The sequence below is a fragment of the Nycticebus coucang genome, chromosome 12 (genome assembly GCF_027406575.1).
Source record: "Nycticebus coucang isolate mNycCou1 chromosome 12, mNycCou1.pri, whole genome shotgun sequence".
NCBI lineage: Eukaryota > Metazoa > Chordata > Mammalia > Primates > Lorisidae > Nycticebus > Nycticebus coucang.
In genome coordinates, this window is record NC_069791.1 from 62,205,674 (window position 1) to 62,229,288 (window position 23,615).

General features: G+C 54.5%; 1 protein-coding gene across 3 annotated transcripts in view; it reads right to left on the reverse strand.

Moving 5' to 3' along the window:
- Positions 1-23,615, reverse strand: part of ADAP1 (ArfGAP with dual PH domains 1) — a 48,970-nt gene that overhangs the window by 7,585 nt on the left and 17,770 nt on the right. For 2 of the 3 annotated variants that reach the window (XM_053555283.1, XM_053555282.1), the window contains exons 3-5: positions 17,478-17,569; positions 10,515-10,597; positions 235-347 (exon numbers count right to left, since the gene is read on the reverse strand). In XM_053555283.1, coding sequence (XP_053411258.1) covers positions 235-347; positions 10,515-10,597; positions 17,478-17,569 — 288 coding nt within the window. Of the gene's footprint in view, positions 1-234; positions 348-10,514; positions 10,598-12,143; positions 12,658-13,376; positions 14,229-17,477; positions 17,570-23,615 lie in introns of those variants that run through there. The other variant, XM_053555285.1, reaches the window with a different exon arrangement.

Here is a 23,615-nt window from a genome sequence, read left to right on the forward strand (position 1 = left end):
CTGGGAGGTCTTATGGGGTCCTCACGGGAGTCCTGGGGGATTTTCATGGGGGTCCTCTTGGGGGGTTTCATGGGAGGGTCCTCACAGGGGTCTTAGGGGGTCCCCATGGGGGTGGCCGCATGGCCCCTGGGAGTCCAGGAGGGCAGCTGGGACATGATATGGAACCACCATAGGTCCCAGCTGGAGGCCTGGATCCTACCCTGGGGCCCCTACCCCACCCCATGCCTGGCTCACGTCACTTCTGTTGAAATACTTCAGGGCCCCCTCTCGTTCCGTCAGCACAAACTTCCGGCTTAAAAATTGCCCGTTGTCCCGGCCTCGCTTCCAGAGAAAGCCCTCACGGTACCCTAGGGGAGACAGGGGTCATGGGTCAGACAGGTGGTAGACCAGGGCCAAGGGTGACTACCCCGCCCCAGTCCAGCCTGAGGAGGGCCTGGGTGTGCAGGGCCCCAGCCAGCTACCCTCTGCCAGCCTGATGTGCATGGAAAATAGCAGGTCTAACCCTGCCTGCCCTGCCCTTGGCCTGACTGCCCACCACGTAGAAGTGCCATGTGGCTCAGGCCAAGCTCACCCATACTCTTAGGGTGCCCAGGCTGCCTGCCACAAACTCTAGCCATCTGCTGCCACTGGCTCTGTTTGGCAAATGTGTGAAAGTGGGCCACAGGCCCCATCTTGAACTTTATGCTGTGCACACCCACGTGACTACCAGTGCTGGGCAGCATGGCCCCAAGGTGTCTGCCTGGAGTCCACAGCACCTGGGCATGTTGCTTTCTGCAGCCAAAGGGATTCTGCAACTGTGACTGAAAGTCTTGAGGTGGGAGACTCTGGCAGAGGAAGGAAGAGGAAGAACTGGGGACAGAAGGAGACGTCAAAAACAGACTGAAGCAGCGCGACCCTACTGGAGCCACCAGGCGCCAGCCCCTCCATGGCCCCACTGGGACTCATTTAGGAGCTCTAAGCTCCAGAACAGAGAATAAATGGGGACAGTTTCAAGCCACTGAACTGTGGCCAAAGCCGTGCTGCTCAAGAGGGGCCCTTCCAGCCCCAGGCCCTCGCCGCCTTCTGCCCAGCACTGTCTGGATGTCTACCACACTTGCACAGCCCCATCACATTCCTATGCTTTCACCTGTCCTGGGACTTTGTGCCAAGCAGGATCAAGCACTTTGGGTTCTCTCTCAGGCCTAGCTGCTTCTGCTGCACAGCAAACTCATCCGTATGAGTTTGTGCTGTATGTGCTGGCCGTGGGCCCTATTTGCCTGCTATGTCCAACCTCAGGTCATCACCTGCAGCTCTGCCCACTGTGCCTGGGTGTCTCCTCCTGGGGGTTTCTAGGCCATACTGAGGGACCCAGGGGCTCAGCTGTCAGTATGAGCTACTTTGGGGTCTGGGAGCTCCTGTGAGGGGCCATCAAGTGCTGTGCTGCTGACCTGTGACAGATGCAAGGGACAGGAAAAGTTGTCTGGACATGGGCAAGGCCATTAGCACCAGCACAGGCTAGCACAGCTCCTGCCCATTGCTGTGGGCAAACACCAGGGCCAGACTCACCCGGCCCTGACCACTACACCCCTCCATGCCCTAGTGTGTACCCCCCCACTGCCCAGACAGCCCACCCCCACACCAGAGATGAGGGGATATTTTCTCTACTCTCTAAGAGATATGGCCATAAAAAGGCTGCAGCTTGAGGCAGGGAGGGGCAGCTGGTGCCATCAGGAACACAACCTTCGTCTCAGGATGGGACCAGATCAGGTCAGCTCCCTCCCAACTTAGAGGCCCTTGCACCCCTTCAAGGCTGTGGAAGGGCCTCTGGGCCCCCAGCACACAACAGCACTCAGACCACTTGAATGTTTGCTGACTGAGTGAGTGCTGGGCTAGGTGAAGCCAGGAAGTCCCCTGGTTCTTCCTTCAGCATCTGGGCCTCTGACTGATGGCTTACTGGGCTGAGGGTGGATGCCAAGAAGTGCCGGGGACAGCATCTTCACAGATGCTGGTATAATGACAGCTGCAGCAGCACATCCTGGACACAGCGGGACCCGGGCAGGGGCCTCGTTCACACCCATTGAGTGTTTGAGAAAAGGTCTGAGACGTGTGTACCTGTCCTGAGGTCACCTGGCCAGCAAGGGCTCCCCAGGGCACCCTGCCCAGAACACCCTGGGTGGGGATGCCTCTGCAATGCCTGCAGTAACCAGAAGGTGGCAGCAGCGCCTCAAAAAGGGTGAAGGCCGCCTGGCGTGCCACCAAGCAGTGCTGGGGACAGCATCTTCACAGATGCTGGCAGCTGTCACTGCCATCTCTATGAGAGCCTCAGGGATGGAGGATCCACTGGTGCAAAGAGCACAACTCATGAAGTGGCCTTATCAATGCTTTCTCAGGCCACCCTTGAGCATGAAGCCACAGGACAGAAAAGACGCTCCACTCGTGCGTCCAGCTCTCCTGATGGCAAGCTGCCAGGTTGCCTAATTACTGGCATGATGACAGGCCACAGTAATAGTGTTTTGGGAGGGCGCTGGCCTCACCCCAAAGTGTCCAGACCCATGTCAAGGCCTCTGCCTGGTGCCCACCCTCATTGCCACTGTGAAGGCCCAGGTGGTCAGCGTCTTTACCCTTCTGTGGCCTTGGGGGCTCATGGCCTTGGCTGCCCCTGGTGGGCATCTGCACACTGTTGGACATGCCTCAGGTTGGCTGTGCCCAGGAGTGACTGTGTTTTGGAAAGGACTGGCCAGTCGTGGAGCAGAGACTGGATGAGCTTACTCAGCATTTACTGAACACCTACTGTGTGCCAGATCCACACTCCATGAGCCCTGCCACAAAATGCCTGAAATGATACATGGAAAGATTCTCAGTACCATTAGTCATGATGCCATCCCACCGCAGGCCCACAGGAATGGCAAAACCAACCCAGACACAAGCACTGCCCATCCCAGGAGTGGGCAGAGGCGCAGGGCAGCTGGACCCTTCCCACTGCCAGTGAGGGTGCAAAGTGGTAGGACTCCCTGGAGAACACTGTGGTAGCTTCTTATAAAGTTACACTTATCACATGACCCAGGAGCTGTGAAAATTCAAGAGGAATGAAAGCCACAATCCCGTGAAAGGCGGCACATGCTATGCAGAGTGGCTTCACGGGCCATTGTCACAGTGTATGTGTATGTTGGGGGGGTGAACAAACTGTGCCTCTCCCATGCATGGATTCCACTCTGTGGCCAAGGAATGGGGCACAGATAGCAACCTGAGGACCTTCACCTGCACCATGCCGAAAAGCCAGACCCCAAAACCCACACGCTAAGCAGTTCTAACAATATTTTGGAAAATGCAAAACTATGGGGCCCAAAGCAGACAGTCACAAGGCTGGGGACTGACCACAAAGGCCACACACGGCCCAGGGGGCACCACAGAGGTGATGAAGCTCTTTCACATACTGCATTTGCCACAGCTGGGAGAGCTATGCTCTAAATAGGACATGCAAAGTGCATGTGAATTATACCACATGTATTTAATTTATGCATTATTTTATTTTAAACTAAGGCCAGAAACCATAGGGGCCTACTACGGGGCTCTCTGGGTGGTGGGCCAGGCTAGGCATTCCATGGCCAGGCCTCTCTGTGGGCCTCCCACACATGGGAGATGGGCTTGCACTGTCTGCTGTCTTCTGCCCAGGGTGCCCTGGTAGGGGGGTGGCCTCTGGGTGCACAGCCTGGGCCTGAAGACACCAAAGACACCAAGGCCCTGACCTCCATGCCTGGTTGTCCCTGAAGGGCCATGACCTGCTTCCAGGCTCAAGTTCCAGCTGCTGCCCCAACTCCAAGCGATCAGCAGCAGGACACTGCACTGTGCCTAACAAGGCAGGGCTCCCAGTCTGCGCCTCCTCCAGCATCTGCTCAGGGCCATACCAGCTCCCTGCCTGCTGCTTGGGCCACCCAGCTCCGTCTACCCCAGCTCTTGGGTCCCTGCTGACACACTGATGCGCCTGCCAGGACAGGGTCTCTGGGCCACAACTAGTCAACAGAGGAGGCTGAAGACCCACAGCTACACCCTTTGGAGGGTTCGGGAACCCAACTATACTCTATTTGGTGTCTGCTCCCCCCACACACTGGAGCCCACACTGCCTACCTGCTGGCAGTGGGCACTGAACGCCAGGAAGGAGAGGGAAAGATGGCAGGAGGTCTAAGGTTCAGGCATCTTTTCTAAGAGTTGGAGCAGAGGACAGTATCTAGGACCAAGGGCGTTGGGACGACTGTCCCCTCCCCACACTAGCCTGCTCTGGACTCCGGGGATGAAGGCAGGGGTCAGGGATGGTCATTTCCCCAAGGAGCAGGTCTGACCCTCAGGGCTACTCTCCGGGGCTGGTTCAGGGTGGGGAGCTCCAGGCTGAGCCCAGAGCGGGCTGTTCCCTGGTCACTTGGCAAGGACTCCAGGTGTGTGACCGTGAGCACATGCGCCCTCATCCATCCTCCATTCACTCACTCGTTTGTTCAACAACCTGGTCAGCAGTACCTGCGGGAGGGACCTGCAGGGCAGCTCTGAGCCGGATCCCAGTCACCCGGGCGTTGTGCCACTTTTGTGCTGCTTTCGTGCCACAGCAAGACACAGACCAGGATCCCTACACTGGGCCTTCAGTATGTCACAGGCAAGGTACTCAGCAGAGACCATGAGCAGCTCGCAGGGGTCAGAGGGTAGGGCTGGAGACTCCCTGGGTCCCTGTTCACCTTGTGTCTCCTACAATGCCCAGCATGGGGCTGCCCTTCAGAGGCCAGATTAGCCCCAGAGCACCCCCACTCCACAGCACCTAATCTAGAGACCCATACACAGCGCCTCAACACACAAGTTCAGCAAACCCCACCCCAGGTGGACAGAGAACACTGCAGGACTCTGAATCCAGTGAGGAGCCAGCTGGCCAGGCCAAGTCCGCAGCACCATCACCTTGAGGGATTTGACCCCCACCAGCCCTCCCCAGGGACGCCTCATGCTGACCATGCACCTGTGAGTGACGTCATGTGAGTTCCAATAACACCTTGTACTGGACGCCACGTCATCCTCACTACACAGATGAGGAAACTAAGGCACATGCAGCACCCCGCCCCCATCACTCGGCAAGCACAGGCTGTAGACCAAAAGGAAGGTCAGACTGTCCCACCCAGCGTAACCGTCCTTAATCACAGAGGCACAGGGTGACCACTGTGCCATGGGGCACGGGGTCTGAAGTCTCAGGCAGGAAGAGAGTCTGTCGCAGAGGCAGCAGCAGGGGCAGCCTGACCCTCTGGACAACACGGGGCATTGTCTAGGCCCTTGTGAAAGCCACCATTGAGGCTGTGGCCCAGGCGGGGGGGCTGGCTGGGAGGGAGCAGCTGTCATCAGGTTTTCCCTGAGAGCAGGGGTCAGGGGGCCTGGGGGCAAGTGGGAGTCTCAGGGGAGGGTGCAGGCACCTCCCCCACATCCACAACCTTGGTCCAAGAAGGCGCTGTAGAGGGACCAGGCTGGCTCCTTGGCCCAGGGTTCACCTTGGCCATGTGGAGGTGTCCACGTCAGTGAAGTTGATCTTGGGCACTGGGACAGTGACATCTGCTGGCTTCTCCCTAGGACAGATCTTGCCTTTTCCTTGGTCATGAACAAGCATCTTGGGGAGGCACACGGGCCCCTGGCTGATCTCTGCCACAATTTTACTGCGCGTGTGAGGCGCTCTCTCCGCTCCTTGCTGCTGCTGCATTTATTTCCTGGAACTCCTGGCTGTCCCTTCTCCCTCCCTTACTTATTCACGTCACTTTGACTTGTGGATATTTATGTGACTCTGGGTTTGAGTCCTGTTGCGTCATCATCGTTCATTCTGAGGCTCACACTGCCAGGAGCTCCCTCCGAGGAGCCAGTGCTGGGCTCTCTCTTCTCAGAGGCCCTAAGAAGAGGCCCCTGCCACCCACCTGCCCCAGCTCCAGCCCAGAGCACAGGTGCCACCCCGGAGTCACAGTTCTGGCTGATTTCAAGGCAGGCCTGAGGGTGGGCCTCAGCCTCGGCCTCGGCAGACCTCACCTGGCTGAGGGGGTGCAAGGCCTTTCCCAAGCCCTGTGTTTCCCCTCCCTCTGTGACCTTGCAAGGGAGACTTCTGCATTTCATGGCGACAGGGTGGGGCGTCCCCCTCACTGCTGTGAGAAAGTGTTCTTGTGGCAAACCCGGGAGCTAGGGAGGAAGTGCTGCAGGGAATCCCCGGCCAGGAGGCACGTCCTCTCCCTGGGCTGTACCCTCTGGACACCTGGAGGGAGCACTGGGGCAGGACCTGGGGCTCTGGGCACTTGGTGGATCTGTGGGAGAGATGCCTATGGATGCACCTGGACACTTACCCACTGGGAGACAGGCAAAGTGTCCTGCAGGGCATAGCATCTGCCCCCGCAGTGCCCACCAGAGACTGTGGCCTGAGGCAGGAACAGTCACCAGGACTCTGGGCCCACTTGCCCTTCCTATTGGCTGCTGAGAGGCTGCAGCCTGGGAGAGGGTGGGAGGAGAGGCAAGGCCGATGCCTGCTAGAGCTGGTGGAGTCCAGAGGATGTCCTCAGGGATCTAGCATAGGCCATGTAGCTCGAGATCCCTTGGGTCCCCAGGATTCCCAGCATTCTTCTTGTTGCTGGGCTTTTGGGGTCAAGACTCTCTGGCCAATGTGGCTGACACTCCCCACACAACCAGGCTGCTGATATCCCGGAGGTGGTATGTAGACCGCCTCAGAGAGGTGGGGTCTGGAGTCCTGTGCATACCCAGAGTTCCAGCCCCATAAATCTCAGGGCCTGACAGGTAAGGGCAGCTTCAAGCGCAGCTACCAAAGTGTGGCCGGGACAGGAACATCCAGGGATCCAGGAGACAACGGCATTATCACCCTAGGCAGCAACAGCCTTACAGACACACATAGGAGTGGGACACAAAGGCTTCATTGGGGCTCTGCCGTCCAGCCCCTCTGAGGGGCAGTGCTTAGAGCCAAAGACAGGAGGTGCTGATGCCATCCAGTGCCCAGAAGGGCGGAGGCCCAAGGCAGAAAGGGCTAAAAGGAGCCAAACCACCCCTTCCAGTGTGGGAGTTACTCTCTTTTGGGGACAGGATGTCTAGACCCACCTTCAATGCTGATGGCCCTGAGATGGAAAGGAAACCCCCTTGCAGAAGATGGGCCAAGACAGGATGTCTGGGACCAGCATCTGCTCCTCTGTGATGGTCTGGGGACCAGGAGCAATGCCCATGGAACATGCCTGGGGCCACGGGCTGTGTGGTCTCGTTGGGCCTGGGTAAGGAGCAGCCATGGGCTCAGCATGGCCTTGGAAGGCCAATGGGCTAGGCCTGAGACCCTCTGTGCCTCTGGAGCCCACCCTGCTGCCAGGCCTCTCCTCCCCCCAACCCCTTGGTCATTGTCATGTGAGAACCATTAGATTCTTCTCAAAACCCCAAGGCACTGGGGATATTTCACCAGCATCATCACAGGGAACCTCAGGCTGCGGGATGGAGGCATCCTGCTCACAGCAGTTGTTATGGCAACTTGATCCCCAGCTGACCTATGTGCTGGGAATTGATGCCCAAATCACCTGCAAAACACTCACTCACCCATCCTCCAAACCTGCAATGGTTTTTCCACCCCCACTTGTGGACCCCAGACTCTGATTGTTTGTGGGAGGTCCACTCCCAGTGCCAGAGGCTGGTGCGTGACCCAGGGCACCACATCTCCCTGGTCACAACGCCAACAAAGCAGACTCCTGAGACTTCTGTGCACCCACTCATCCTTCCCCTGAAACCTGAGTGAGGGGCTCACAGAGTAAAGCCGCCACTAGGAGGGGGGACAACCTCAAAGGCACAACTAGGAGGTGGAGATGTTCAACCAAGTGCCGACAGCACTGATCCAACCGCTAGTCGAGCTGGGCCTGAAGTCAGAAATCATTCAAGCCGGTCCTTTTCCAGGCGAGCTCAGACCTGCTGAGTTGAATTTCCACCTTACAATCAGGGATTCTGATATGAGAACAGACAAATGTGGGTGACATGATTACATCACCCCAATCTATACCTGCCTCTCGAACCAGGTTATATGCTGTCTTGTTATAAACTGTAATATGTTTGTATCAGGGTAACAGGTAGCACTGGGGATCTTGAGAGTCCCCAAGTGAGTGGGCCAGAGCAAGGGAGGGTCTGGGGCTGCAGGCGCAGGCCTGAGCTCACCCCTGCCTTCCTCTTCTCTCCCTGACACTAGGGATTGCTGAGGGGAGGAAATTGCGATCTGGGGAGGATGGCAAGTGTACCTTGGGGCGAGGAGAGGGAGCCAGGAGCACAGGCCCCTCCCTGACTCTAGGTGCTGGGTCACCCCATGGTCTATGATGGGACCCATGACTGTCTTTGAGTCCCCTGGGGGCAAGAGGGGCGTTCCTCAACCTCCCGCCAGCCCACTTGTTCACTGGTATCCACTTCCGGGGGCCCTGGGGAGAGACAGGTGGGGCTTTGAGTGACTGAGGGCTTCTCCCCCAACCCTGCCACATTGCCAGGATATTACAAACTCAACTCACCATTTTAAAGTGAACACTTCAGTGGCATCTGGTTCATGTGCCATGCCAGATAACTGCCACTTCTGCCTAAATCCAGAACATTTTCTCTGCCTAAAAGGAGATCCTGTAGCCATCAGCAGTTGCCCCAGCCCTGCCCCAGCCCTGTCCCAGCCCCTGGCAACCACTAATCCACTTTCTGTCCCTGTGCATACGCCTGCCCTGGACATCTCACACAAATGGAGTCACAGGAGTGTCCTGCATCTGGCCTCCCTCCCTCAGAGTCATGCTGTCAAGCCATGTTCACAGTGTGGTGTGTGTCAGGGGTCCGCTTCTTACAGCTACATGACATTCTCTTGACTGCACAGACCAAGTTCTTGAGCCTGTTCCTCAGCTGACAGGTGTCTGGGCTGCTTCCACCTCTTGGCAACTGTGAATAGTGCTGTGTGGAGGTTGTGTACTAAGACCTGCATGGTGCCTGTTCTGGCTTCTCCTGGGCACACTGGGAGCAGGATTGCTGGACCACATGGTGTCCCGTGCTCAGCTGCCTGGGGGCCACCTCTCCAGTGTGTGTGAGGCTGGTCCGAGGTCCAGGGCCAGGCTGGGAAGGGGCTGCTTCTCCCGTCCCCGTGAAGGGCTGTCATAGCCTCACAGCTGGAGCCTGGCATCTAGCCCTCCAGGTCTGCCTGTGCTGAGTATGCTGACACTCAATTCCAGGCCCTGTCCCTTTACCTGCCTCAATTTCCTCACCTGTGAAACAAGGATGACCTGGTAGAGGAAGGGGCATTTGTGAGCCCATGCACCCCATGTTGACAGTCAGTGCTCAGCTCAGAGCCCACCTGCCAGCAGCATGCGCCATACTGGCCTGGCTATGGGGCTGGGAGTGGCCTGCCGCACACATCGCACCTCCCTGCTACCTGCTGCCATTGAAGTTCCTAACCCACAGGCCTCACTTTCTGGGAGGACCTTGAGGCTGTCCCCATGCCAAGGGCCAGACCAGGGTAGAGGGCTTCCCTGGAGTCTCCAGCAGCTGCAACAGCCCAGCCCAGGCACAGGCCTGCAAGTGGAGTGGCCTGGCCCAGGGTCTGGTGTCCACCACCTAGGCCAGGGCTGGGCAGCTGCCAGTTCACAATCTAAATCTAACATGCTTTAGATTCAAAGGTCCCTGTCATGGAGTTCTTGAGCTACTCTGAGGAAAAACCACAGAGCCCCTTCCCAAAGATCAAAAGATTGGCTTTGGAAAAGAGCCTGGCCCACTCAGGCTCGCGGCTCCTACTTGAAGCAGTGGAGCTTTATTTATTTATTTAACTCTTGGTTTAATTTCAGTTCAGTAGTTTGTTTGTTTGTTTTTTGAGACAGGATCTCACTCTGTCACCCAGGTTAGAATACAGTGGTGTCACCACAGGTTACTGCAGCCTCAAATTTCTGGGCTCAAGTCCCAAGTAACTGGGACTACAGGTGTGTACTACCACTGGGCCCGACTACACCAGAGTTTCAAACAACCCACAGGATACAGAGCAGAGGTGGCCACTGGGGCCACTGACAAGCGGTGGAGAGACTGAGGCTGGGGTGTAGCTGGGTCTCCCAGGATCCCTGCATGTACCGCCTTTTCAGGTACACCTGCATAGATCCTCCCAGTCCACAGAAGCTCTAGGATGCTAGGACACTGCCTGGATACCTCTGCTGACCACGGAGGACCCAACAGAACCCAGTCGGGCCCCAGGGGCAGGTGGAGGCTGCTGGCTTGGCTGTGGCCTCTCATGGTGTGGGTGCCGCCACTGCATCAGACCACTCCTGCTCCCCACCTGGGTCCTCGCCTCGCAGAGGAGGGTGGCGCAATGGCTGCCCAAACACATGCACTCAGCAAGGCCTGGATTGTAAACAGTCGTGGGGACTCTGAGCACAGGGTCAACTGGCTCGAAGTCAGAAGGCAAAACGGGTGAGGGACATGAGTTCAAACCCATGAGCCAGTGAGACTGAGACTGAGAGACAGAGAGATAGGGGCGTGGTGGCCAGCCAGGGCCTCACCTGCAGAGTAGGGCTCCTGCTTCTCTGGGTGGATGAACTCTTGCCGCTCATACTTGGCCCGGATCCACTGCTCTCGCAGGAGTCTGGGGAGAGAGGAGGGAGACTGAGCCGAGGAGACCACCTCGACCCAGCCATATATCCCTGGGTGTAACTCAAGGACCCTTCGGAGGCCCCAGGCACCTCAGCAGACTCAGGGCTGCCCTCCAGACAGGAGACCCCAGGAAGAACTACAGAGGTGGATGCTTGGGTGCTGAGTTTCACTTTTTGATATCTCCTCTTTTAAAAAACAACTGAAATACAATGAATCCCTAACAATAAAAAATTAAAAAAAAAAAACTGAAATAAACAATCCCATTACTAGGTATCTACCCAGAAGAAAAAGAAGTCATTTTACCATAAGGACATATGTACCAGAATGTTTATCGCAGCTCAATTCACAATCACCAAGATGTGGAATCAACCCAAGTATCCATCAACCCAGGAATGGATTAATAAACTACGGTATATGTAGTTTATTACATATATTCATGCTGGAATAATATTCAGCCCTAAAAATATTAACCTGGATACAGTTGGAGAAACTTCTACTTAGTAAAGTATCACAAGAATGGAAAAGCAAGAATCCAATGTATGCAATACTAATATGAAGCCAATAGATAAACAAGGACACACCCACACAAGAGAAAAACACAATTAAACTCCATTGGGGGGGAAGGAGAGGGAAGAAGGCCTGGTACAATGTAAGGTGGTCTACGGCACCCCTCCTGGGGGCGGGGCACAACTACAATTTGGTCTTTACCCAGCAAACACAATGTAACCTAATCATCTGTACTCTTATATTAACCTGAAATTAAAAAAACAAACAATTGAAACAATTCACATACCATAAAATTCACCCTTTAAAGTGTACAATTCAGTAGTTGGTAGTATATTCACCAGGTTGTGTGACCATCACCACTGTCTAATTCCAGAACATTTGTATCACCCCAAATGGAAACACCCATCAGCAGCTGCCCCCCACCCCCACCCCAGCCCCGCAACCATAATCCACTTCTGTCTCTATGGAGACAGATCTGCCCACACATGTGAGCGGGATCATACAACACGTGCCTCCGTGTCTGGCTTCCCACACAGCATGATGTTTTCGAGGTTCTTCTGTATAACAACACATGCCAGAATTCTCCTCCGTTTTATGGTTAAATGATATCCCATTGAATACCTCCTTTCAATAAGTGTCTTTTTAGTCATTAGGGAGCCTAGACCCAGGCCAGAATCTAAGAAAGGAAAAGGCCAGGGTCTGTATTCCCAGCCTCCTAGGGCCTCTAGAAGGATCTCAGGGAGAGCACTGGGCCCTGGGGAACCTGGGTAGGAAGGTTCCTTGCCAAGTAGGAATCAGAGGCCCCGGGCTTGGTGTGAAACTGGGTATCCTGGGCTTACACAGGTCAGCAAGACCCTGGCCCTCACTACGGGAAAGGTGTTGGGAGCAGGAAGGCCAAGGCTAACCAGAGAGGAGAGCAGGCAGGACCGAGGGGTGGCCAGCAGAGCTCCTGTGTCTACACACATCTGTTCCAGAGGCCCAAAGCCAGACCATAGCTTCCCCTACCTCCAGTGCATGGCCCTGGCTCTCACCTGCTCAGATGGTGGCTTGGGCAGCCTGGCTCCTCTTCACAGCTGTCTCTTTCCCCCACAGCCTTTCTAAGCAGCTGGATAGATGTAGGAGGCATTTTCACTCCTGGGGCCAAAAGCCTCCATGGCCACCTCACGCAGTCACGTCCAGTGACAGCAAGGTCCTTTGTGCCCAATGATGGACTGACCCCTTTTTGGCCCAGCCCCCACAGCAGGGGGAAGCATGAGTGTCCTCAAAGGCAGCTGCCTTGGCCTCCTCAACTTTCTCTGGCCTGGCTTCCACCTTGTAAGGCATACAGAAGCAGCAGCTGTCAGGTCATGAGGGGTCCAGGGGCCCCCTGGGAGGCTTGGGAGGGAGGAAGGCCTGAGCACAACCTGAGACAGGAGAAAGATGGCGGGAGGCAAACAGCCCGACAGACCTGAGCTGCTGAGTTTCTCTGTCCACTCTCACAGCAAGTTCAACTGACACCACCACAGAGGGCTCATGGCCTTGGGGTCTTTTTGGCTCTGGTCAATTCTACAGAAAAGACAAATAGGAAACATCTGGCTTCACCGTGGGCCTGTGTGTCCAGCCTTGGGCTCCTGGGCATGTGGATACACTGTCTACCTCTGTCTCTGTCATCACATGGGCTTGCTCTCTGCATCTCTAATGAGGATACCAGTCACAGGACTGGGGGCCAACCCTAACCCACATTGACCTCATCTTAACTTAATGACACCTGTAAAGACCTGATTTCCAAACAAATTTACTATTGCAAGTACTGCAGGTTGAACACAAACACATCTTTTAAGAGATACCATTCAGCCCCTGGCAGGGTTCCAGCCACTGACCATGGGGGCACCCCAGGCTCTGGCCTCTCAAAGCCATGGGGAGGTCCCCATGCTGTGTGGAGGAGCTGGGCTTGTTGGCACTGGAGATGGCTGTGATAAACAGCTGTCAAGGATGGGGACTCTTGAGGCCCAGGCCACTTGCCTGGTGCAGACACAGGCACCCTTGGCTCACACCTGCACACAGAGCCTCCCTAGGCTGACCCAGAAGTTTCTAGAAACAGCAGCAGGAAGAATCCCTGGGAGCTAGACTGGGAGGTCAGAGGCTGTATCCTGCCTGTCCGGCAGAGCTGTCACAAATACTCCCTCATGTCAAATCCCAATGCCAGCTGGTCATTGCAGCCCAGCCTCGCCCTCCAGAGGAGGTCTTACCAGCCTCCTCCTACACTGGACGGGCTGGGCCCTTACCCCTTATATGGCCTGGGGGTGATGGAGTTGTCTTAGGCACCTGGGCAGGCTGCGAAGCCTCTGGTCCCACTCTGCAGTCCGTTCTGGGTTCCTGGGGCTCAAGGGAGCTGTCCACTTAGTGCCAGGGCCCTCAGAGCAAACCATGCACTGGGGGTGGGGGGGCAGATCTGGCAGGGCATGGGTGACCACTTGCCCTGGTGCAGGTTTATGGGGACCCTCAACCCACCCCCACAAGCTCAGTCCGAGGGCCTACCTGACTGGTGCCACCAGAAACCAGGCAGGGTTGGTCCCAGCGGCCTTGAAGGCCATATAGTTCGCGCACACAGGGCACTCAGCATCCCCCCCATGTCCACTCTTCCTCCAGTTCTGCCCACTTTTGCCTCAGGTATGTCCAATACCTGGGTGACTCCTGAGGTGGCCATAGCTGGATTGTGCCTCTTCCCACACTGGAGTCCTGACCCCAGCACCTCAGAATGTGGCTGGAGACAGGGCCCTAATCCAGCATGGCTGGCACCCTCATGAAAGGGGAAATCAGGGTACAGACGCACACAAGGGGACAGCCATGAGAGGATACCACAGAAGGAGACCATTGACCAGCCTTGGAAGAGAGGCCTCTGGAGATACCCACCTTGAACTTGCAGCCTCTAGAGCTGAGCAGGTGGACTCCTGCCACCCTGAACTTCCCAGTCCATGGCATAGTGGGCCCCTGCCTACCTGTGGGGCCCTAGGCTTTGAGGTGCTGGTGCTGCCGGAAGCTGGGCCACTGCCTGTACTCCCAGTGTGGAGGATGGTGCCTGCCCGCCTGCCCAGCCCTCACCACACAGGAAGAGGGAGGGGCTGGTTTCTATCAAAAGTAAAACCAAGAGCAGCCCCTTTTGACTTTCCTTCCCCGAAATCAGGGTGCAAACATGAGGTCCTTGTGGTGACACAGGGACAGCCCATCCCGCCTCTGCCCTGAGTCATGGCCTGTGCTAAAAATAGTCACGTGTGGGACCCTCTGAGATCCCAGGCACTCTGACCTCCAGAAAGGAAGCCAAGTGTGGGGAGGGGACTCCTGGCCACAGCAGCCAGCAACCTCCCCTCTTACAACTGGGGAACTGAGGACCCCCGCCTCCCTGGCAGCTGGAGGTGCCTGTTGTGCTTGTCCCATGGCCAGCAGACACAAGACAAAGTGGGGTGTGAAATCAGGGCTTTCCCGAATCCGTCTGTCCTGCTCTGTGTCCCTGCCTGCTGCTCTCAGCACCTCCAAAGATCCCACCTAGACATGAGCAGTGTCAGCCTGTCAGAGCTTCATGTGACGACCTGCAGCCCAGACTCAGGCTGTGCAGGTGCACAGGAGAACCAGGGTGCCACTGGCCAGTAGGGAAGCTAGGCCCCTGCTGCCCCTCTCGCCATCCTACAACACTCCAGCCTCCTGCCCCTCATGGACTTTACGACCCCCTGTCGCCCACCTCCTGCCTTCCTCAGCACACCACAGTTGACACCTAGGGAAGGGCCCGTGCCAGGAGGGTGAATGCAAATGACTAGACAGCAGCACATGTGGCTATAAATTCGTGTCTCAGAAAGAGTCACTCTGGCACTGGCTCCTGATTCAGGCTGAGGACGCCCAGGCAGCTCAGGGCCAGGTTTTCCCTTGAGTACTTGGTGGGAGTCTCAGGAAGCGGTGAGAGGCCCAGGACTATCTGGCCTCGTCCAGGAGCACAGGCCGTAGGGTCTGCCAGCCTGTCTTCTCAACTGGGAAGTGCGATCTGAACTTTACCTCTCTCCCAGTTTCGTGGAAGGCTCACCAGGAAAATGCCTGCTTGGTGCCCATACTGGGGCCTGGTGCCAGGTGACCCCTTATCAATAACCAACAAATGTGCAGGGAGAAACACAGGCCTGGACTGAGAGCTGGGGAAGTCCTCTGCCCACCCTGCCCTCCTCCTCCCTCCTCCCCCTGCCCCCTTCATTCCCATCCTGCCCCTCATCCGACCTCCCCCCTTCTCCTTCCTTCTCTTCCCCTCCTTCCCGTCTCCTCTCCACTCCTCTTCCTTCCTCTTCTCCCTCCCTCCTTTCTCCTCCCAGCCCCTTCCCCTTCCTCCTTTTCCCTTTTCTTCCACTCCCTCTCCCTTTCTCCTTTCTCCTCAGTTTCCTCCCCTACTTCCTCCCTCCTCTTCTTCCTCATCCTCCTTCCTCTCTCTCCCTCTCCCCTGCTTTATCTACTCTCCCCCTCTACCCACCAGCCCCACCTGCCCTTGTACCCTCTGAGAGGCCCTTTGGACCCAGTGTGAACACTCCAACCCTGCTGCCCTCTCATGAAGGTCACTGACTCTGGGGCAGGCCCTAAACAAAGCCCTGGATGTGGGATGCACCACAGATGCCCCTTGGTAACCACAATCCCCTCAGCAACTCCTGAGGCAAAGACCCAGGGCAAAGTCCAGACTGGCTCCAAGCTCCCCAAGTCAGGGCAAGCCCACAGCAGTGACGCCCAAGGGCGTGGGCCCTCGGGAGAGCAGACACTTCACGGTCATCTAACATGGTATCAGAAAACACACAGTGCTGCACCAGCCCCAGTCCCACAGGTAGTGCCCTGGGTGGGGCCTGGGGTGTCTGGGTTTACATGATGAGTCAAAGGTTGAGTCAGCAGAAGAAAAAGCTGAGCATAGGGGAGACCGGGTGGGGCCTGGGGGACCAGAACCCAGTTGGGTCTGGGAATGAGGAGATCAGGGTGTGGCCACCCACACCTCAAGTCTCCCTGTGCAGGGGGAGGGCTTGACCCTCAGATACCCCAAAGCTGAGGGCTCATTGCCAATAGAGATGGACGCTGGCAGCTGGCAGGACTGGCTGAGCCAAATGGCTGACCTGAGAGCCACCCTACCCCTCCAGGCTGACCCCTCCAACCTGTTTGGATAACAGGTTCACCTCAAAGCCACACTTGAACAGGGATGTCCTGCTTTGGGAGGACAGGGGTACATGGGCATCCTGGTGAGGAGCATCCCAGGAAGGCAGCCTGACTGGAGATGTGGGGGGATTGGGAGGGAAGGGGGAGCTAGAGTGGGTCCAGGCAGGGGCTAGGCCAGAGATGGGCAAGAGCCCAGACCAAGGAAGGACCAGGGTGGCCCCAGAGGCACACTGCCTCCCTGGTACCGGGCCTAGTAAAGAGGGAGCTGTGGTGCATAGACCCTCACTCCAGAGCCCCTCAGGTATGTCTGCCTGTGTGGGCACCAAAGATGGAGAAACCAGAAGGGCTCCCAACCAGAAGAACCATGGGGGAGACTGAGTTCCCCATGCACTCAAGCAGATCAAGGAGGGAGGGAGTTCAGGACTGTGAGATGGCAACATGGAGCCAGGACCATGTCGAGTGGAGGTGGAAGGGGCTCCAGGTAAATGGCACTGCCTGGGCAAAGTTGGGAGATAGGAAGGCACAGGGTGGGCATAGGAAACAGTGGCCCCGCCTAGACAGGACAGCAGGATGCTCAGAGAGAATCCGGAGCTGAGAGCCCAGGCTCCTCCCCTGTGATGGGCGGAGGGGATGGCTCTGGTACGTGTCATGCCAGGATCTGTTCTGTCATTCCCTCCTCATCTGCTAGACAAATGGGGAAGTCGAGGCTCACCAAGGGCAGGTGAGTGGTCCAAGGTCACTGTGTTGTGCCAACTTGGGCCTGAGCCAGCCCCCTCCTGACACCCAGGGTTGCCTAGAGAGATTCAGGGCCCTCCCCACCAGGGCAGCACCCATGTCAAGGCCTCATACAACAGCAGCTTCTTGTGTCCTCCTCCCATCCAGCACACCCTGGAGGACTGCTTAAAGGCTCCCCTGAGACCCTGATGGAGTACCCCTTACCCCCAGAGAACTCCAGTCTGCTGGGACAAAGCATCTTTCCCTGCACGCCCCCGGTCCACTGCCCACAGGCCAAAAGCCAAAGCCAAAGGAGAGGGAAGCAGATGCGGAGCTGCACACTGTGGGCTGTATGCTGGGGCTCCTCCGGGGCACAGCCCAGCCCTGGCCAACTTTCCCAAAGGCTCTCGCCCCCCACCCCACCCATGGGTTCTCCCAGAGCCATCTCCGGGGCTGTGGCCCAGCGCTGTTTACCAGTGACCCTGACAAAGCCCCTTTGTACTTACTGGCAGTCGGAAAACGTGGGCCGGTAGTAGAAGGGGGGTACTTTGGACTCAAATGTGGCTCTTGCAGCATCGTTCCCGCGGGAGGCCATGAGCTGTGAGAGAGAGGGGAGGCCAGAGTCAGAAAGTCCAGAGTCCCAGGTCCAGGTGGCTACAGGGCCAGAGTCAGGGAACGCAGAGCTCCAGGCCCAGGTGGCAGACCTAGCACTGAGGGCCTGGCCAGCACTGGGGTGGGACCTTCACCTTCTCTTCTATCTTGAAGAGATCTCTATCAGATGTATCTCTATCTGTTTCTGAGCAATTTACCCTTCCCCAGAGCATGGAAGGAGCCAGCACGCCTAAGGAAAGGAGCCTCGAGAAGGACGCTGTGGGGAGAGCCCCCTCCTCAGCGTTTGAGCCCCGCCCAACACATAGGTGTCTGGGCCGGACAGCCTGCTCCCTCTGGAGATGCCCCCATCGCTGCCACGTGAAAGGCTGGGCTTATTCATTCATCTGACTCTCAGGCGGTAAGAAGCGATAGCTGGCACTGGAGACAGGCTGCTACACAGGCAGACCCAGGCCCAGCCGGGCCTTCTCGGGGGCAGACAGAGGCAGGGGCCGAGAACACATGTACAAAGACAGACATAAACGGGCTGCAGTGTGGGAGTGGAGACTCTCAGGAGGCTGGTTGTGACAAGGGTGTCCGGGCAGGAAGATAGCCAGTGGAGAGGCCTTGGGGTGGGGCCATGAGAGGCAGGTTGGAGATGGTGCCACAGCAGGCTCGGGGCAGGCAGTGGGACCTGACCCATCACACCCCAGCCATAAGGGCAAGGGGGCAGCTTGGGTCTGTTGTCCTCCGAGCCCTTGGGCAGTTGCTGTTTGGACCTTCCCTGCGGCTGTCTGCCAGGTCCACCCAGACAGAAACTCCCACACTGGAGTCAGCCAGAACCTGTGAAGAGCGACTGGACAAAAATCACTAGGGAGACATTTCACAAGAGGCTGGCACCAAATTAAAATTCTAAAATCAATGGCTTTTCTATATAAAACTTCAATCTGTTAGGAGACATAACCAAAGGAAAGATCCTATTCATGACAGCAACTGGACAAAAGTGTTTAAGAATCAGCTTAATGAGAAATGCCCAGCCAGGTGTGGTGGTGTATGCCTGTAGCTCCAACTACTCAGAGGCTGAGGCAGGAGGATCGCTGGAGGCCAGGAGTTAGAAGTTAAAGTGAGCTGTGATCGTGACACTGCCCTCTATCCTGGGCAACAGACTGAGACCCTGCCTTTAAAAGTATATATATTACCAAGCAAAAATATCCTAGGAAATTCTGAAAATGAAAACTCTTCCTACCAGATATTAAAACATTTTATCATGCTACTCTCAATAAAACAGGTGTTCATCAGATAAGCTTGGCTCAATGAAACAAACTAGAACATTCAGGAATAGATCTACGCAGACCAGTGGTGATTATACATGGGATGGTGACATCTCAAAACAACAAGCGAAATTTCAATCAACTGAAGAATGTGAGGAAATGGTGAAGCCATGGGGGGGGGGGGAAATGGAGTTTGCTACACCTTTCACTAAAATAAATCCCAATTGAATTAAACATTCAATTAAAAAGATTAAACAATAAAAATAGTGGTTCAAATCATGGGATGATTTTTTTTTTTTTGTAGAGACAGAGTCTCACTTTACCGCCTTCAGTAGAGTGCCGTGATGTCACAGGACTCACAGCAACCTCCAGCTCTTGGGCTTCCGTGATTCTCCTGCCTCAGCCTCCCGAGCAGCTGGGACTACAGGTGCCCGCCACAACGCCCGGCTATTTTTTGGTTGCAGTTCAGCCAGGGCTGGGTTTGAACCCACCACCCTTGGTATATGGGGCTGGTGCCCTACTCACTGAGCCACAGGCGCCACCCTCATGGGATGATTTTTTAAAATAGTTTTAGGAACATATGTGAGGAAATAGTGGCCTTGGATTAAGTAATAGTGTTTTATTTATGTATTTATTTATTTATTAAAAGAATTTTTTTTTTGAGACAGAGTCTTACTTTGTTGCCCTCGGTAGAGTGCTGTGGAATCACAGCTCACAGCAACCTCCAGCTCTTGGGCTTAGGCGATTCTCTTGCCTCAGCCTCCTGAGCAGCTGGGACTACAGGCGCCCACCACAATGCCTGGCTATTTTTTTGTTGCAGTTTGGCCGGGGCTGGGTTTGAACCCGCCACCCTCGTTATATGGGGCCGGTGCCCTACTCACTGCCCAAGTAATAGTGTTTTAAATATAACACCAAAAGCACAGCAACAAAAGAAAAAATAAATAAATGGGACTTTATCAAAATTAAAAACTTTTGTGCTTCCAAGGATATCATCAGAAAAGATATGATAAACCTCAGAAACATTGTGCTAAATGAAAAAAGCCAGATGCAAAAGGCCACACATCATATGATTCCATTTAGATGAAAAGTCCAGAACAGGCAAATCCATAGAGATAGAAAACAGATCAGCAGTTGCCAGGGACTGCGGGGGGCTCCTAGGCGTGATGAAACTATTTGGGAACAAGATACAAATGATGATTGAAAACGCGGTGAATGTGCTAAATGCCACTGAACTCTTTAAAAAAGTTAATTTTGTGTTGTGAATTTCACCTCAATAATAAAAAAATTACATAGATAGCTCCTTAAGAATATAATTTTTTGTATTTTTAAATATTATATTTTGAAACAAAAGTGAAAAGCATCTACAGAGTGAGAAAAACTTTCTATAAGTCCTTTATCGCATAAGGGACTTGTGTCCAGAATATATTACATAAGTAACTCAATCATAAAGACTCCTAGCTTAATCATAAAAGACGAATGACCCAATTTTAAAATGAGTAAAGGATTTCAGTGGACATTTCTCCAGAGAAGATATACAAATGGCCAGTAAGCACATGAAAAGATGCTCACCATTGTCAGCCATCGGGGAATGCAAATCAAAACCGTAATGAGCTACCAGTTCCCCCACCAGGATGGCAAATAGCAAAGGCAGACAGACAGGGGTGTGAGTGGAGAAGAGCAGAGGGGAGAGAGTGGAGCCCTCATGCTGCTCACAGAAATGTGCCACTCTTTCGACAAAAATAGTCTGGCAGTTCCTGGCGGTGCCCATGACTCAGTGGGTAGGGCACCAGCCACATACACCAAAGCTGGCAGGTTCGAATCCAGCCTGGGCCAGCTAAAACAACAATGACAATTGCAACAAAAACAAGAACAACAACAAAAAAATAGCCAGGTGTTGTGGTGGGCGCCTGAGTCCCAGCTACTTGGGAGGCTGAGGCAAGAGAATTGCTTAAGCCCAAGAGTTTGAGGTTGTTGTGAGCTGTGATACCACAGCACTTTACCCAGGCTGACAGCTTGAGACTCTGTCTCAAAAAAAAAATAGTCTGGTAGTTCCTTATATTATCAGACACAGAGTTACAGAGTACCCAGCAATTCTATTCCGTCCCCAGAGAAATGAAGACGTCCCTGCACCACGGTACACATGGATTTCCACCATAATGGGGTTCACATAGCTGAAAAGTGAAATAGCCTCAAGGTCCATCAACTGATGATGGATAAACAAAATGTGGTCTAGCCACATAATGGAGTATTATTTGGCCATGAAAAGGAGTAAAGCACTGATACACGCCACACCACGGAAAAACCTTCAACGCTTTGAACTCAGTGAGACAAGTCAGATGCAGAGGCCCACATACTGTGTGATTCTATCTATTTGAAATGTTCAGAACAGGCAAATCCGGAGAGACAGAAAGTAGGTCTTTCTGCCTTCAGTAGAGGCTGGGGTGCTGGGGGTGGGGAGTAAGCACTAATGAGTACGGGGTTTTATTTTGGGATAAGAAAATGTTCTGAAACTGGCTAGTGGTGATGGCTGTGCAGCTCTGTGGCCACACAGCAACTACTGAACTGTACGCTTGAAAAGGGTGAGTTGTGTGGTATGTGAATTATACCTCAATCAAGCTGTTATTTTTAAAAAAAAACCATAAGCCTAAGGCAGAGAAAGCCGAAGTATGCTATAAACCCTAAAACCGCAAAAGAAAAGTTTCATCAATTAGACTACAACACAGTAAAAAAAATTCCAAGGCAAAAACCACCATGAGCAAAGTGAAAAGACAACCTAGAAAAAACTTTTGCAGCCAAAATCTCAAAGGGTGGGTGTCTCTAGGACACCAAGAAACCCGAGAAGATGAAATGACTGGCAGGGAAATAGAAAGACAAAAGGCACAAAGAGACAGTTCCCATGTAAGAAAACACATGATCACGTGTCAAAGATGCTCCATTTCATTCAGGACAAGAAAATTCCAAATAAAAATTCCACTGAGAACAATTCTCCCCCCAGGCAGCTGCAGCCGAGCAGGGTGTGGGCAGCTCTTCCACTGCTTGCTGCTACCTGAGTAGTTGTAGTGGGGGGTGCAGCAAAAATCTCCCCAAAATTACCAAACCACATAACCTTTAACCTTGTGCTTTCACTTCCAGGAAGTGAGGGTACTGAGCGACTCTTACATGTAAGTCACCGGCTCAGGGGTTACAGTCAGGAAAGGCTAGAAGCAACCTTCATGCCCAGCTGAGGGGCAAACAGGTCCAGGGTAGGAGAGCAGGGTTGGGAAAAAGGAAATTGAGCAGAGCACAGGTCTGGGGGCAGATAGCAGTAAGGGGCAGAACCAGCGGGAGGGAGCTCACCCTCCACAGAGCTGTTCAGGCCTGCGGTGTCCCGCCAACGTGCTTCCAGATCATTAAGGCACATTGCAGGAGGTGAAGAGGCCTGAGTGTCAACGGAAGGATGAATGGACAAAGTGAAGTCCACCCGTGATTGAGTGTCAGCCTGAGAACAAATGAAGCGCTGGCACCTGCCTCAGTGTCGACACTATGCAGTGAAAGAACCTGGACGCAGAGGCCCAGGCAACCTGGGTGCCCGTTCTCATTAAATGCCCATAACAGGCAAAGCTACCGTGAGAGAAGTAGGTGTGTGGTTCTTAGGGCCAGGCAGGGAGTCTTGATACTAAAGGGCACAGGGCTTCTTTCTGAGATGATGAAAATGTCCTAAAACTGACTATGGTGATGGTTGCACAATCCTGTGAATATACTAAAGACCATCGAGGGTGGCACCCGTAGCTCAGTGGGTTGGAGCCCGGCCTGGGCCTGCTAAACAACAATGACAACTGCAACCAAAAAATAGCCGGTGTTGTGGCGGGTGCCTGTAGTCCCAGCTACTTAGAAGGCTGAGACAGGAGAATCGCTTAAGCCCAAGAGTTTGCAGTTGCTGTGAGCTGTTTCACCACGGCACTCTACCAAGGGCAACATAGTGAGACTGTCTCAAAAAAAAAAAACCATTGAGTTGTACACTTTAAATGGGTGAATTCTATGGTATGTGAATTGTTTTAACAACGAAGCAATTGTTTAAAAAGATGTTACAGAAGAATATAAAGTTGAAAAAAAGCACAACTCATAAAATGTGAAGAAAAGAAAAGGGAAGAAAAGGTCCCTCTGTGCCGGCCACAGCCCACGGGGCCAGTTTTGGGTCACGGCTGTGCCAGCCTGCTTGTCCCTGGTTGGGTGGAAGCAGGAGTGGCCCCTAGAGCTCTTGGGACCTCAGATTCCCTTAAAGGTCCACTACTCCAGCATGGGAAGGGGCCCAGGAGGCTGCGGTAGCCATGCCCCTGAAAATCTCAAGCAAGATGCCCCAGACCCAGCTCTGCCCTTAGCCAGGGGTCAAGCCATCTCACAGAACAAGCCCCCAGGCTGCTCCCAAATCACCTTTGTTTCTAATCACCAGAGCAAACATGCAGAGCAGAGAGGACCAGGGCCTCCTCCTGGCTCACAGAGATCACTGCTCTCTGCAGGCCCAGCTGCCTTGGGACCTCTGCAGGCAGAGACAGGGGATCCTAAGGCCCACATGGTAACAGCCTTTCCTGCCTCCCTCCCTGGCATCACTCCCAGATTCCAGCCCACAGCTCCAGGTCTGGCCTCCTGTCCTTTCTGACTGGCCAAGCTTAGGATATTTCTAATAACAGCGAACACTTACCCACGTGCCTAAGCAGTCCTGCCCTGGATGAGCCTGGACATGGAATTGCTGGTTTGACAGGCAGGGCCTATCTCCAGCCTGAGAAGTCTGGGCCCTTGGGCCCCCAG